This window comes from Chionomys nivalis, chromosome 26, assembly GCF_950005125.1.
Source record: "Chionomys nivalis chromosome 26, mChiNiv1.1, whole genome shotgun sequence".
Classification (NCBI taxonomy): domain Eukaryota; kingdom Metazoa; phylum Chordata; class Mammalia; order Rodentia; family Cricetidae; genus Chionomys; species Chionomys nivalis.
In genome coordinates this window covers 4,103,896-4,118,513 of record NC_080111.1, presented here as the reverse complement: position 1 = coordinate 4,118,513, position 14,618 = coordinate 4,103,896, and the positions used below count along the sequence as shown (strand labels likewise).

The 14,618-nt window shown below is 47.4% G+C and overlaps 1 protein-coding gene across 1 annotated transcript in view; it reads right to left on the bottom strand.

Moving 5' to 3' along the window:
- Nucleotides 1–14,618, bottom strand: part of Ankrd44 (ankyrin repeat domain 44) — a 205,342-nt gene that overhangs the window by 18,779 nt on the left and 171,945 nt on the right. The window contains 3 exon segments of the mRNA XM_057758516.1: nt 3,516–3,684; nt 3,687–3,719; nt 10,553–10,624. Of these exon segments, the coding sequence (XP_057614499.1) occupies nt 3,516–3,684; nt 3,687–3,719; nt 10,553–10,624 (274 nt within the window).

Sequence of the window (14,618 nt, the reverse complement as noted above, 5' to 3'; positions counted from 1 at the left end):
CCTCCCAACCCCCAACGCCAGTCCCACTGAGAAGCTCTCCACGTTCAGACACCCATCCTGTGTCAAGCCCATCTCCAGCCCTTTTTTAAAAAAAAAAAAAAAAGAGCAGAGAGCTGGAGGAATAGAGAAGAGAGAGAAAGAGGGCAGTGGATGGAGAACAGAATGGTCCCCACTCTTCCAGATCAGTAAATTCTAAGTGCGATACCAAGCAACAGTTCCCATTGATTAGCGGTGGCTGATGCTGAAACTCCAAGGCAGGATAGTAAGCACAGCCCATGCGTTCCCTCCTCGCTGATGTTGTGTCTTAGCCATGCTATAGCAGGTGACAGCAGCTACTGTCTGCCTTTCTCTTCCCTCCTCTCCCTACTGACGCTGAGGGAGGACTCAGAGGCCCCCTAGTTAAGGCTGCTGGCCCTTACCCGCCCCAGCTACCCAGGAGTGCGCAGGAGATGGAGTGTAACCCCAGCGCCATGCTCACCTCACAGCTGGGGAAAGGGCAACAGGAAGCGCCCATGGGCATAACTAAAGATGCCCCTTTAGAAGAAGGCGGTCCCTAAATGAGTGTGAGGGATGCTGGGAAGCAAATCTTGCGGGACAATAAACCCTAGAATTAGTGTGTTCTCAGCATCTGTCCGTGGTGTGTGTGTGTGTGTGTGTGTGTGTGTGTAGGAAATATTACGAGTTAGAATTCCAGGCAACATTTTATGGCTGCTGCTGCTGCTGTTCTTAAAATGATACAAGGGCCTGTTACCTCGTTGAAATCTGCACGGAGCCTAATGCCAGTGCCTTAAAAGGAAAAGATTGGCGTCAGCTGGACAGCTAAATCCCCTTGGCAACGGGTTCAGGGGTGGGAACTTCAGATCTTGGCTTTTCTTTCTGTATCCATTTGATAGTTTTTAATGCTCAGAATCACTCCAAGGATATTTCGTTTTTGACCAGACATAAGAAAAGACTATCTCGGCTCCCATTGCTCACCTGCTGTATCACGTGACACAATCATTTTCAGTGTCTGCTTTTCCACCACAGTAGCCTGTCCTTACCTCACAGCCCCCAGAAAAATTCAGTCCCCCTTAGGGTGACAAACCTGTTCTCCTTGGGTTCCCACACACCACAGTCTCTCCAAGTTGTCTTCTAGCAAAAGGACATAAGTGTCTTTAGCTGTGCCCTGGCATCTCCATCCCTCCGTCAGACTGGTCCAGCCTCTCCCAGATGTGAATGACAGCCACAACTGGCATTGTGTTTATCTGTGCCAACCCCTCATTCTGGCTGCCCCTCCTCACAGGCTCCGAGGGTCTGAGACAAAGGAACTGGCCTCTCACGTGAACTGGAAAAAAAATTCTGGCTAAGTGGCTCCTCAAATCTCAGGCTGAAGCTCCTGCACAGCAGACATTTTGTGGAAGGTGGTGAGATGACAGCCTGTCTTTTTAATGAATGGCGTCAAGGGAAAGCCAGCGTGGGTCTTCCTGACCACTAGGGGGCACCCTTGGACCACACCTCCATCACGGTGTCAAACGGGTCAGGCTGGTCCTTCATCATTTACCTGTTTTATGGGGCCATCTTCCACAACCAAACCAGCCACAGGCAATTGTTAGGAATTACCTGGTAACAAGGCGGAAACTTGGCTATGCCAGGCAACAAATCTTTAAAAAGAGCAAACTAAGGGAGCCTAAGAAGCAAAAATAGTGGCGAGAAACAAAAATTTATAATTGGCTATAGCAGCCATCACTGACATTTCCCGGAGATATCTGTTTCCAGATAATCAGTCCACAGGTAGGCATTCTCTGTCTCAGTATTGGGGTCGTTCAATGGCTTGGGTGTTAAAGCATAGCAAGAGACTTACGTCTGTATTTATTTTGATGTGTGTTTGCCAAAGTGTACATGCAGAGAACCAAGGATAACTTGTAGGAGTTGGCCCTCTCTTCTGCCATGTGGGCCCCATTGACCAAATTCAGGCCATCAGGTTGGTGGTAAAAACCTTTGCCTCCTGAGCTCTCTCGCCAGCTCTGACAAAAATATACCGGCTTGTCTAGCGTTCCTAGAAAACTTTCTAGTAATGAGAACCATCCACACATGTCCTAACTCCTTCACTTCCCCACCAAGACCATCTCATCTTCTGGGCTCTTCCAAGTCAGATAAGAACAGTGAATACAAGCTTGTTATTCTGAGTATTTGCTAGGGACTGGTCCCAGTCTAAAGCCCGCTTCAAGATAGTAACACCTTCCCATTTTAATCATGCATTGTGGCGCCCAGCAGTGCAGGCTGGAATACGATACAACCCCGGTTTTTTCATCTAACTCGTGAACATTAGCTCTCAGTTCTCACATAAATACGCGAGGCTAGCTCAGCAACACATGGGGAGGAATTTTTTCTGATGAGCCCTACAACACCAGGGCATCTCTGTTCTCTCTGGAATTATTAAGTCTCTTCCTTCTTAGAAAGACAGATTCGTTAAATATCTTTTCATGTTATTTTGAAACTACCCCCGACAGGATCAGGGCTTGACTAAGTGGGGCAGTTTTTCCTGGAAGTAAATAAAAATACATCCTTTTTCATTTGTATTTAAAAGAAAAAAAAGATGCCGACCACTGCCCTTCAAAGGCTAACACCACGGCATTGGCTGAGCCAAAAGGTGCTCTTGTGCTAGCTGGGCCAGAGATTCTCCTACACGGCTTTCACATCTGTGCACATCTGTGCACGTCTGGAAGTGTCCCTTCCTGCGGACGGCAGAAACATCCCAGGAAAGTCACGTCTCTAGCTGACTGACGCGCACAGGTGCTTGTTTCTGTTTTGCTCTCGGGTGTATCAAAAGCCAACGGGGAAAGAACACCGCATGGGCGGATAGGTAGAACAGTGTGCTAATTAGCTCTCTCTCTGTGATTCCCCTGGCACAGCAGTCCTGGGTGTCGTTAAAGCCTCGCTTCTAGCTGCTTTATGATTCTGATGTGGCTTGCTCGGGTTCTAACTGACTCTAGAGATCACAGTGTAACTCGCCCCTTCCCGTTCCCCCTCCACTCCCCGTTCACAAGTCTAAGGCTCTGAGGCTCTTTCTCTGGAGAGGCCAGAAAGCACCCATCACATCTAAGGAGAAAGCAGATCAAAAGCATTTTGGAAGCATTCGGGTATGCATGGCGTAGAAATAAAACTGAGATGTTAAAAGTTAGGATGGAAGAAGGTGTTGCTGTCCTTTGCGGAGGTTGGGGGTGAGGGTGGGGGGAGGAGCCTAGGGCCTAGGCACACACCTGCTGAGCCTGGTACATGCTAGGCAGCCACTTTCCTCTGTACTACAGCCCCAGCCACAGTCCTTTAAAATCTTTTTTAAAAATTATTAATTTATTTATTGGGGTGGCATGTGCCCTATGCATTTGGATGACAGGAACCTGCAGGAACTCAGGTCAAACAGGCCTGGTGGCAAGCACCTTTATCTGCTGAGTTGCCTCAGCTGGTTTACCCTCTTACTTATACCTACACATGAATTACAAAACTCGGGAGTAACTTGGACCTTCGTGGGGACCTACCTGAGGCGTGAAGCGGAGTTCTTTGGGTGACTCTGTCTTTCACAAAGATGGACGCGCCCTGGTTAACGAGTGCTTCCACGCATTCCGTGTGGCCCTTGAAAGCAGCTAGGTACAAAGCCGTCCGGCCTTTCTCGTCCCTGATGTCCAGGTCCACTAGTGACTGGGAGAAGGAGCCTCCAAGGCTTGGTGGTGCCCATTGTAGGCCTGCAGAGAAGAAAGGCACACATAGCAACCCTCATAGCTGCAAATCCCCTGGCATCCACCCTTCACGGCTGAGCTTATGGAGCCGATGACTCCTGAGTCGGGTGCCTAGTCCTGCTGCAACTTGAGATGCCATGTTTGGTTGAGGCCTGCCCTTTTTCTGAAAGAAAGTGGGTGAGGGGAGTGGATCTGGGGCAGAGTGGAGGTGGGGGACACCGGGAGGAGGGAGGGGGGGTGCAGTCAGGATATAATATGTGAGAGAAGAAAGAAAGAGAGAGAGGGAGGGGAGGAGGGAGGGGGGGTGCAGTCAGGATATAATGTGTGAGAGAAGAAAGAAAGAGAGAGAGGGGCGGGAGAGGGAGGGGAGGGAGGGAGGGAGGGGGGATGCAGTCAGGATATAATATGTGAGAGAAGAAAGAAAGAGAGAGAGGGAGGGAGAGGAAGGGGAGGAGGGGGATGCAGTCAGGATATAATATGTGAGAGAAGAAAGAAAGGAGAGAGAGGGGCGAGAGAGGAAGGGAAGGAGGGGAGGATGCAGTCAGGATATAATATGTGAGAGAGAAGAAAGAAAGAGAGAGAGGGAGGGGAGAGGAAGGGGAGGAGGGAGGATGCAGTCAGGATATAATATGTGAGAGAAGAAAGAAAGAGAGAGAGGGAGGGAGAGGAAGGGGAGGAGGGGAGGGAGGGAGGATGCAGTCAGGATATAATATGTGAGAGAAGAAAGAAAGAGAGAGAGGGAGGGAGGGAAGGAGGGAGCGAGGGAAAGAGGGAGGGAGAAAGGGAGGGAGGGAGGGACGGAAGGAGGGAAGGAGGCTGTATCGGAGCAGTACTTGGGATGAATCTGCAGTTAGACCAAAACACTAATTCAAAAGCCTCTAGTTGCCTATAAATACCTTCTTTTCCCTCTTTTGCCAGCTAATTTGCTCAAAGACACCACATCCATCAATGCGTGCTTGTCAGACCTACCGTTACAGTGATCTAATAATGAAAAATGGCTGCGCGACTTAGACGGTCCTCTACCAGGAGGACCCTACACAGAGCGATGGACAATGAGACCATTTTCAGGATCTTCTCTGTTAATAAAGCTGGGGGGGAAATTACTGGAAACCTTAAGGGCTCTGTGACTCGCTCCAGGCAGGCAAACCTTCCTTCACAGCCTACCACGTGACCGGCTACTAACCACGAGAGTGTAGGTGCGTTCCTTAATTGTGCTTAGAGCTTTGTTTCCGAATCTATAAACTGAGAGCAATAAAAGCTGCCTCCTGGGACTGCCGCAAAGATGAAGAGAGAGAGACTGCGCCAGTTCTGCATAGATCTGAGACGCAGGAAAGCCTTCCTGCCTCTTTATTTCTTCCGTTGATCATAATGAAGCCGCAGAGACAATTAGGGGAATATAGGGCACGGGTCGGGGCCAAGTTCAGACCCATTATGAGGTCCTCGACTGCATACTATTCAAAACAAGAGAGTAAGCCTGAGACTCTTAATTTGGTCTTTAAAGGGAAGAATACTACTCCCCGCCTTCCCAATATAGAAGGGAGGAATCTTACAAGTAAAAGAGAGGAGGGGGTGGGCTATCTGGGGTGAGTGAGAAAGACAAGAATGAAATAGGAAAGGGCTGTCCCCATGTCCTCAGACATCAAAGAGCATCTTTTTTTGTCACGGGCATTTTTTTCCCACTGTGCTGTTCCTCAGGGCACCACGCATTTGCAAAAGACCTCACACAAAGGATTGATTTCCTTACTATTAAAGGAACTTTTGAAAACCAGGAAAAGTGTTCAAAGGACCTGAAAAAGCAACTCACGAAGAAGAAGAAAGAAGAAGAAGAAGAGGAGGAGGAGGAGGAGGAGGAGGAGGAGGAGGAGGAGGGGAGGAGGAGGAGGAGGAGGAGGAGGAGGAGGAGGAGGAGGAGGAAGAAGAAGAAGAAGAAGAAGAAGAAGAAGAAGAAGAAGAAGAAGAAGAAGAAGAAGAAGAAGAAGAAGAAGAAGAAGAAGAAGAAGAAGAAGGAAGGAAGGAAAAATGCCAAAAGCATACAAAAATCTCATGACCACCTGGACAGGACTGAAGATGTCCTACCCGATGCCATTAACAGTGTGGGGAAAAGCAACCTTGCACTCTTGCGCACGGGTAGGTCGCTGTGACGTTTGTTTTGGACAGTATCCAAAAAGGGCTTTTTAGAAACTGAGCTGCAGGCAATATACCTAGCATGGCTCTGGGGTGCCCACACTGCCCTCTACAGTTAAGTGCAGGAGTTTCCTCCTCTGGCCTCGGCACCTGTCCTGACCGTTGTGGTACATCTACGCAAATACCTTACCAGGGAAGTAAGCCTCCCAGCGCACATAGAAAAGACCCTTCCACTCTTCAGCCCACTTCCTCGTCTTTGAAGCGCTTATTGTCACCAAATACTAACCCTGCATTTGTTGATTTGCTTTTGATAATAACAACAACTCACTGAGGACTTCCTACGCGCTGGGCACCATGCCAACTGCTTCCACATCTTATCTATGATCTGTAAATGCCCCCCTCTTTGAGACAGGATCTTGTTACCTAGCTTAGGCTTCCTTCAAAACCTGAATCCTTCTGCTCCAGCCTCTTCTGTGCGGGGACTGTCAGCAACACATATGTAGGCATAGGCCACCATATTTACTGTCAACATCCTTTTCCACAAGAAGTCCTGAGGTAGATGCCAAGTTACTGGGCATCTGGAGTCTAATAGGCATGTAGTTTTCCCTTGGGAATTCCATTTGATTGACTTGAAGGCTAAATACTTTTGTGTTTGCCTGTGATGGAATCGGGCTGAATAACAGATATTGAATAAAAACCTAAATTCCTTCTATAGAAATATCCATGTAGATGTAAAATATCTTGACTATCGCCATGGGACATGAAGGTACACTCTGGGGACAAAGTCCCAGACTCCTGGACCTTTACAATATAGTAGCCTCTCTAGAGACAGGAAAACAAGCTGCGTCGAGAGCTGTAACCGAGCAGGCAGGAAGTCTGTCTTGTAACCTAAATTCTGAAGTAACCACTTGCTGGCTGCTTCTGTGGGGCACGTCACCTCACGTCACGGTGGCCAATCTGGGATTTAGATGCTCTTGCTATCTCCATCTTACCAAAGAGCACCCAGAGGGGCAGAGTGACCTCGTTATGCTAAGGGTATGCGGCTTGGGTGGAAAAAACTGGTTTCAGGTAAGGCAAGCTGACCCAGGAGTGCTTTGAAAAGAGAATATGGCAATTCAATCTGAGAGTTAAGACGCATGGTCCTTGGCCTCTTATCCTGGGGAGTTTCCAACATCAACAAAGAAGAGAAAATAGTAAAATGCCTTCCACAAATCCTGCCCCAACTTCAGCCATTACTAACTAGGCCGTAGGTGGTTTCTAAGCCAGCTGAGGATCATTGAACTCTGTTTGTAGTAACCGGAACATCCACGCCAGGCTGTGAATCGGACTTTCGGATTCTCCTCGTGGATCTGGGGCGCATTTGAGAACTGACTCTCCAGACCATGGCCTCCCACTTTAACGGTAAATGGTAATTCTGAATTCAGCTTACTGAATGATGCTGGGGGGAACAGGCCCAGCAGACAGCAGCAGGTTCCAGATGACACTTTCAAATCTAGCCCCTTCTTCTTTATGATGAGAACAGTAACCATTTCAATTTCTGTTCCCTTAATTTAGCCGAGAAAACCCTACAATGCATGGAACTATACAGAGGACAATGGTCAGCACACTTGGGTTTAGTAAAGAGGAGACGCGCAGGGAACGGAGATTCACACAGGCAGGAGGCGGTCGGCACTCCTAGAGGTACTTAGGTCAGCCCCTGCATCTTCTCTTTTAATCCTCACAATGAAAAGAAAACAAAAATCCATTCATTGTTTTCAAGTTAAAGTGGCTCAGGCTAAGACACAATGATGGAATCTTGCTAATTACAGCTCTCCAGTTCCAGCCTAGATGGTTCTGAATACCAGGCATGTGAAAATGATGGAATCCTGCTAATTACAGCTCTCCAGTCCCAGCCTGGATGGATCTGGGTACCAGGCACATGAAAACCATCAGATGACTCAAAAGCCACTATATTTTGAGGATGTTTTTCCGCCCCTCCCCTAACTCCTCCTAGGTCCTTCCCACCTCCCTGCCCACACAACTTCAGTTTTTGTTCTTTCTCAAAAACAAAACAAACAAAACAAAAGATAAAAATAAAAATCAATAAGACAAAAGAAAATGTCGAAACAAAAAGCCCACAGTAACAGTAAAACCTCTTGGTGTTCATTTTGTGCTGGCCATATACCACTGAGCAAGGGGCCTGTCCTGTCCAGGAGTGTGGTTGATGTGTGGGTGTGGTCTCACTGGAGATTCCCCCCCCCCCAGCCAAATTGGGGACAATCGATTTTTCCCTTTGCCACCAGGTAAACCATTGCAAAGAGTTTCTAGGTTAGGGATGAATTTTACTCTAAGCTGTTACTGGGAGTACCAGACTTTAAAATTATCTAAATTATTAATTTAAACTATTTTAAGAAACATCTCATTAGGTAATTTAAATGCCTTGATTATGACTCATTTAAGGACAGAAACTGTGGGTAAACGAGAAGAGGGGATTTGGGAGCCCCGCCCATTTCAGGAACACCTCAAGTCCGCCCCGGAATCTCAACAGCTGGGGTCTCCCGTTTGTATGGCCTCATTTCTTAATTTAAATTTTCCAAGCGAAAGAAAGGAGTAGGGGATTCTCTGGGCTGATAACCCTGGGGATTCGAATCATGCAGGCAGGAAATAGTATCTCAGAGCTGGTTGTGTCTCTCTAGGGGTCAAGATTTAGGGGCATCTGGTTCTGTTCCCCTGCTAGAATGCCTTCACCTAGAACAACGTGCCTTGCCTTTTATCAAGGTAATTGCTCCAGCAAACTCTGGAGAGGGTGAGGAATATATTCATAGGTGTCTTGAAGTAAATATTTTTAAGGTGTCAGCTTGGAGAGGGAAAAATGAAATAATTCTAGAACAGGCCCCTTGGAATCATTCTGGTTGACGTCACCACCGCCATTCCTGGCTTTGGTTTTCTGTCCTTTGCTAAGTCTGTGATCTCGGACACAGACGTCTCCCTTATCTCCTCAAACCCGATCAAGCGGTTTCTGCTAGTTGGATCTGTCACCACAGAGCAGGTGGCCCCGCGAGATGTCACAGCGACTGTCCCCTACTCCTTGTTCTCCCCACTCTCTTGCCACTCTGTCACCTCCTCGGTGACCACGCTGCTGTCCTGGGGACATGCCAAGCATTCTCCGATGCCAGGATTTTACACTGGAGCCCAGAACCTTCTGTCAGACAGCAAAGTGACAACCTTCTCTGGCCCCCGCCTTTCCTATCGGAGTGGAGACCCAGCGAGCTCAGCAAACGCGTCTTGCACACCAGAAGCCCAAAGCATATACTTTGGGGGACAAAACGAGACGAAAGAACTTTTGGGAACCTGGAACTCTCTTCTCAGCAGCAATCGGGTCAGCACCACGGTCACGGGGCAGGAGAACTCTGCTCTACAAATCCACAGGGCCTCGCTAGAGCATCTGCGCATGCTCCGCTCTGGGGCTTTGGGCGCGTGAACGCCCCCCCCCGCCCATTTTCTCCATCTCAGTCTACCTCTGGGAACCGAGAGGGAGGGCTCATCACACAGCATTCAAAATGTATGTGCGTGCGTGTAAAGGTTTCTGTGTGCGGTGAATGTGTTAGTGGGTGTATCAGAGGCTCTGAGTGTGCTGGCCATGTATGTGGAGATGCAGGCAGTGGAGGGCGGGCTTCTCACAGGGTGACTGGCCCCGGACACTCCCAGTCCTCGTGTGGTGGCCTTGACTCCTCTCACCTTGCAGGAATGCCCACCTGTATCAATTAACAAAACGTTCTCTCTAAACACTCACCAGAATAACACTGAAGGAGTATCTGTGCATCGGATACCAGTTAAAGGCAGACCTGGCCCCTGTCCGTTCTCCTAGAATCCTGTCCCGTTGTATTTACAAACAAAGGTACATCTAAGTACCAGCTCGGCCTCCATGACCAGACCACAGCTGAGTGACCACCAGTCAGCAAGCAGCACTGCAGCCAGGCGAGCTGGCTGTGGCTGGTGTGACTGCCAGGCAGTGGGGCTCTTTCAAACAGCTGCCAATCGCTAAGGGTGAACCAGATGCCATCGGGGGCAGAATTACAAGAATGGTAGGACCTCCGGGGAGAGTTTGGGGGTTCAATGCTCTCCCCTTTGATGCCGGGAGGTGGGAGGAAGCTCTGCTCCTGAGATCTCTGCCCCTCCCACATCTCCCCAGCGTGCAAACCGAGCCAGGAACCTCCTCTGAGGCCCAACAGCAAATCAGGAGGAATGGCCTGGCTGCTGTTCTAAACCTGCTCCTTCTATTCTCCCATAGTTTTGTTTAAAACCCACACAGGTTTTAATCGTGACATTTGAAAATGTGATATTTGATTATTCATAGGTCTAACAACATTTGCATATTACTCTCCATAATCAGAATTCTTCAGCTGAAATGTTTCCTTTGTAAAAAAAAAAATGATTAAAGTTAACAGTGATCATTTATTACACCTTTGGTGGTGCTGACTTTACGCAAGCTTCATCTTTTTTTCTTTTTTTTGTCCCCATTCTACAGACGAGGACACTGAGGATAAGGCAGGTGACTGTGGGGAAGCCAGGCCTAGGTGAAGCCGTCCCTCTCGGTAGCCCATGCTTTCAAGCCTCTGCTATTCTCTTTAGCACTGATCACGGCCTTTCTGGGAGGCGTCTCAAGAGCAGGCTAAGGTTTGGGGCTTGTTCTTTGTGAGACAAACAGGAAACGCTGCCCACGGCAGTTCGCTTACCGCTAAGTGGAGTGGACTCTTGGGAGCAGCGCAATCCGATTCTTCAAAACCAGTGGCGGTTCTTTCCAAAAGCTGTGGAGACAATAGATAAATAGATACATAAAATGCCTGTCCATAGTCAATACATACGGGACAAGACGTTATGATTAAGAGTCTTTGGTAGATTAAATAAATAACAAGTGTAGAAATTAACAGTTCAAAACACGCCATTTTAAATTCATAGGCAATACATTATTGATAGCTACATTAGAAGTGTGAGCTATTTTGTGCTTGTTCCTCGTTAGTATGAGACTAGAACCTGGAACTTATACAACCTAGGATATGCTGAAATAATGAGAACGAGTTTAATTTTAGCTTCAAAGCACTGATTAAAAACCCATCTCTCCAACACGGCTGAAATCAAAGGCATCTTCGCCGCCCGGTGGGGCCCGTAAACATCCTGCTCATTGTTTTTGCGGCATTATCCCCGGCAAGACTTCCTGGAATTGACAGGGTCTACCAGCTCCAAGCCTGTCCTAGAATGAACCTGTAGCCAGAGGAACGCAGAACCATTTCCCCCGGTTTTACAAACACGGCGACCAGGGCAAGAAGACAATCAATATGCTGTGCGAATGAATAGACACGGTTGGTTGTGCTCCCACGACGTTTATGTTAAAATAAGATTTTTTTTTCCGCATACATAGTTTGATCATTCTGCCAGCGTGTGATGCCTTATTTCATTCACCCAGCAAACTGAATGCTGGAAGAAGTGCCAGCATTCAGTCTGTGCCGTGAGCAGCTGTGCTGGCTGACCTGACAGAACGCGGGGGTGATCGGGGAACCCAGAGCGGTTAAGTGGCAGATGAAGGAATGCAACCTAGGTCTAATATATTGTCTTCTTTACCCCGTTCCACAGTCAGTGCAGCAGTATTGCAGAAAGCGGTGACCGCAGAGACCCTATAGTCAAATGAGGGGCTATCATTTTATATATCTGACATAAAGCATATCAGTTTAATTTTCCCTTAAGTATACTTCCAATTAATACGCTTATCAAAATGTACAAAGCCCATGCGTTCTTAATGAACTATACCCAAACCTAATGTCATCAGTGCAATATGTACACCCCCAATCCATCATCAAAGACTTCTACGGATGTGATGAAACTTGTACTCATTCAGAGGACTGTTTGCCTTAGTCAAACCGTCAATGGACTGCTTCATCTTATCCTTTATCACCCCTAAGATCCTGCGGTCCATTCTTTTCCCAGCTGACCAATCAACTATAAAGTTTCTACATAAAGGAATAGCATGGTTTCAGTCCACTTATTCTTCTCTTGCTTCTTCCAACCAGCATAAGTTTGCCGAGACTCTTTTTGGGTACAGAAACCCAGAAGATTTGGTATTGCATCCGCTTCCAGCTCCCACTGCTGGGTAAAGATGCTGTGGGAGGGGAGAGAAAAGAGACAGCATAAACAGACAGACATCTCCAACCATCTTGGCTGGAGGCTGGTTCACAGGCATAGGTGGTAGCTAGAAATAAGCGGTAAATTTTTAACTAGACTATTGTTTCTGAGGAGGGCTTTCCCTGTTTCCCAGTCTGGTCCTGAGCTCATGGTCTCATGCCATCCTCTGGCCTCAGCCCTGAATTCTGGGACAGCAAGATGACTCCATGCCCAATGGTCAGCGTTTTGTTCAGCCTCGGATGATCGCTGTATTTGAGCTTACACGATTTCTAGGACACTGACACTGTTTTCTGAACCCGGAGGCACTTCCACAGGACAAGGAGGATCGCTAAAGAGCATCTTAATGTCTTAGAAGCAAAGGCAGCAAATGGAACAAGCAAAGTTTGAACCTATTTTACAAAGCGCATCTGTGATAACGAAGAACACATATGAACTCGGGGGTGAGCTGACTGACTGGTAGGTTTAGTGAACCAGCAAGCTCACTGGATTTCAGGAGGCCCACATAAGCATGCACTAGAGCTGGAAACCCAAGCTTTAGAAATAGTATAAATTATCTGTCTATTTGAAAACAGGGCAGTGAAATTTTTAAGTGTCCCAAGGGCCTCGGGATTCGCTAAACTAGTTTTAAAATGTTCTATTTAGCCGGGCGGTGGTGGTGCACGCCTTTAATCCCAGCACTTGGGAGGCAGAGGCAGGCAGGCGGATCTCTGTGAGTTCGAGACCAGCCTGGTCTACAAGAGCTAGTTCCAGGACAGGCTCCAAAACCACAGAGAAACCCTGTCTCGAAAAACCAAAAAAAAAAAAAAAAAAAAGAAAAGAAAATGTTCTATTTAAGAAAACAGGAAGTAAGTGTGGCCCAGGCTGTAAAACAGGCAGGTCTAGCTGGTGGGTCTGTGTGGTACCTCCTGCTCTGCTTGTTTCTGGCTAGACTCTGACACCTTAGCCAGTGTCCACAAATAGGGGGGCAGGGAGAGGTAGAAAACCATCAGCCATGTCTACAGGGTTCAAGACAAGGAGACATTTGGAGACAGATTTCTTGATCCTTTGGCAGTAAAGACCTGTCGAGTCTGTGAAGGGTTAGAAGCAGGACAAGGGTCCCAGGAAACCTGGCTCTCCATTAGAAATTCTACTTCACATCCCACGGGTTCATGCTTAGGAATGAATGCTGCTCAGGCAATCCCAGGAACACGCTTTAGCTGCTCGGCTAGTTGTGTGTGTGTGTTTATGTGTGCATGTATGTATGTGTGTATGTGTATGTGTGGTGTATGTGTGCATGTGTGGTTTGTGGCATGTATGGTGTGTGTGTGTGTGTGCATGTGTGTGTATGGTATATGTGTGTTTGTGTGATTTGTGGTGTGTGTGTGTGTGTGTGTGTGTAGAACAGATCCATCCATGAAAGACACTGAGTCAACCGAAGTCTCGGGCCACCCCGTTATATCACTACCACTTTCCTTCAATGATCCCAGAGACCTAGCTAGCTCTCAGGAGCCCCCAGAGATCTTCCAATATCAGCATTGTATGACAAGCCAGGCCATGATGACATCTGTAGGCGCCTGGCCACTCCGCAGAACCACAGATGCTCATCCCAGCCCCAAACCAATGGCTTCCCCAGGCCGCCACATCATGAACAGCTGTGACTGTCAGGATTCTGATCACACGCCTTCATGGTCAGCAGAACGAGCTGTGTCGCTTGAGACGGTCACTCGCGATTGCTCGCAGAAACGTGATTATGATTATAATTATGATTATGGAAAGGCATGCGCCTAATGTACTTTCTGTTCTGTCTTCTCTCCCTCGCCTTCCCCCAATTCCACAAATACAGAACCACTAACTCTCCTCACGTGTGCCAGTCAAGAGCTAAGCCACGTTAAGAGGCGATAACACACACTAAGGAGGGTGGAACTGGAGGCGTAGAATCAGTTTCCATTTCTTCCTGGGAGCTGAATTTGATGACTCTGCTTATCTCCTCCCTCCAGCGTATCCAGTTCCTGTTGAATTCCTTGCCAATTAAAAGGCGTAAGAGCCTGTAGAATGTGTAACGAGAAGCTAATGAAAGCCACGGGATGGTAAAACCCAGGCAAGGCGCAAACTGCGTGGTGCTCAAAACTGTCCTGCTCTGTGAGGGTGCAGTAAACCCACTTCAGAGCCTGCATCTTAGGAAAGGCATATGCTTAAATCTATTCAGTACTGATAGTATAAACTAAATTAGAGAACCATGGCTGAATCATGGCCCTCTAATAACTGAAGATGGTTTATTCATTTACATGTTGACCAAGAGCTTTTGGTATCATTGAAAAAAGTCTGCCATAATATTTTATGGGGGGAATAAATATAAACACTGTATAGTCCATGTCATTGTAGATGTTTTAAAAAATATGGAAAAAATGTGAAGCAAATCCACCAAAAGGCTAACAGTGTTGAGGTCAGGGGCTCAACTACAGGTATGTTTACTTCCTGTTCCTAGTTTCTCATACATTCGAAACTCCTACAAGAAATAAATATTTCTCTTATAATATATAACAAATAACAGACATTTCTATTTAAAGCTTAGATGGATATGCTGGGTGCTTTCTGAAGTTTCTTTAGCTATAGCTACATTATATCTAGTAAAAAGTTTAAGGACCG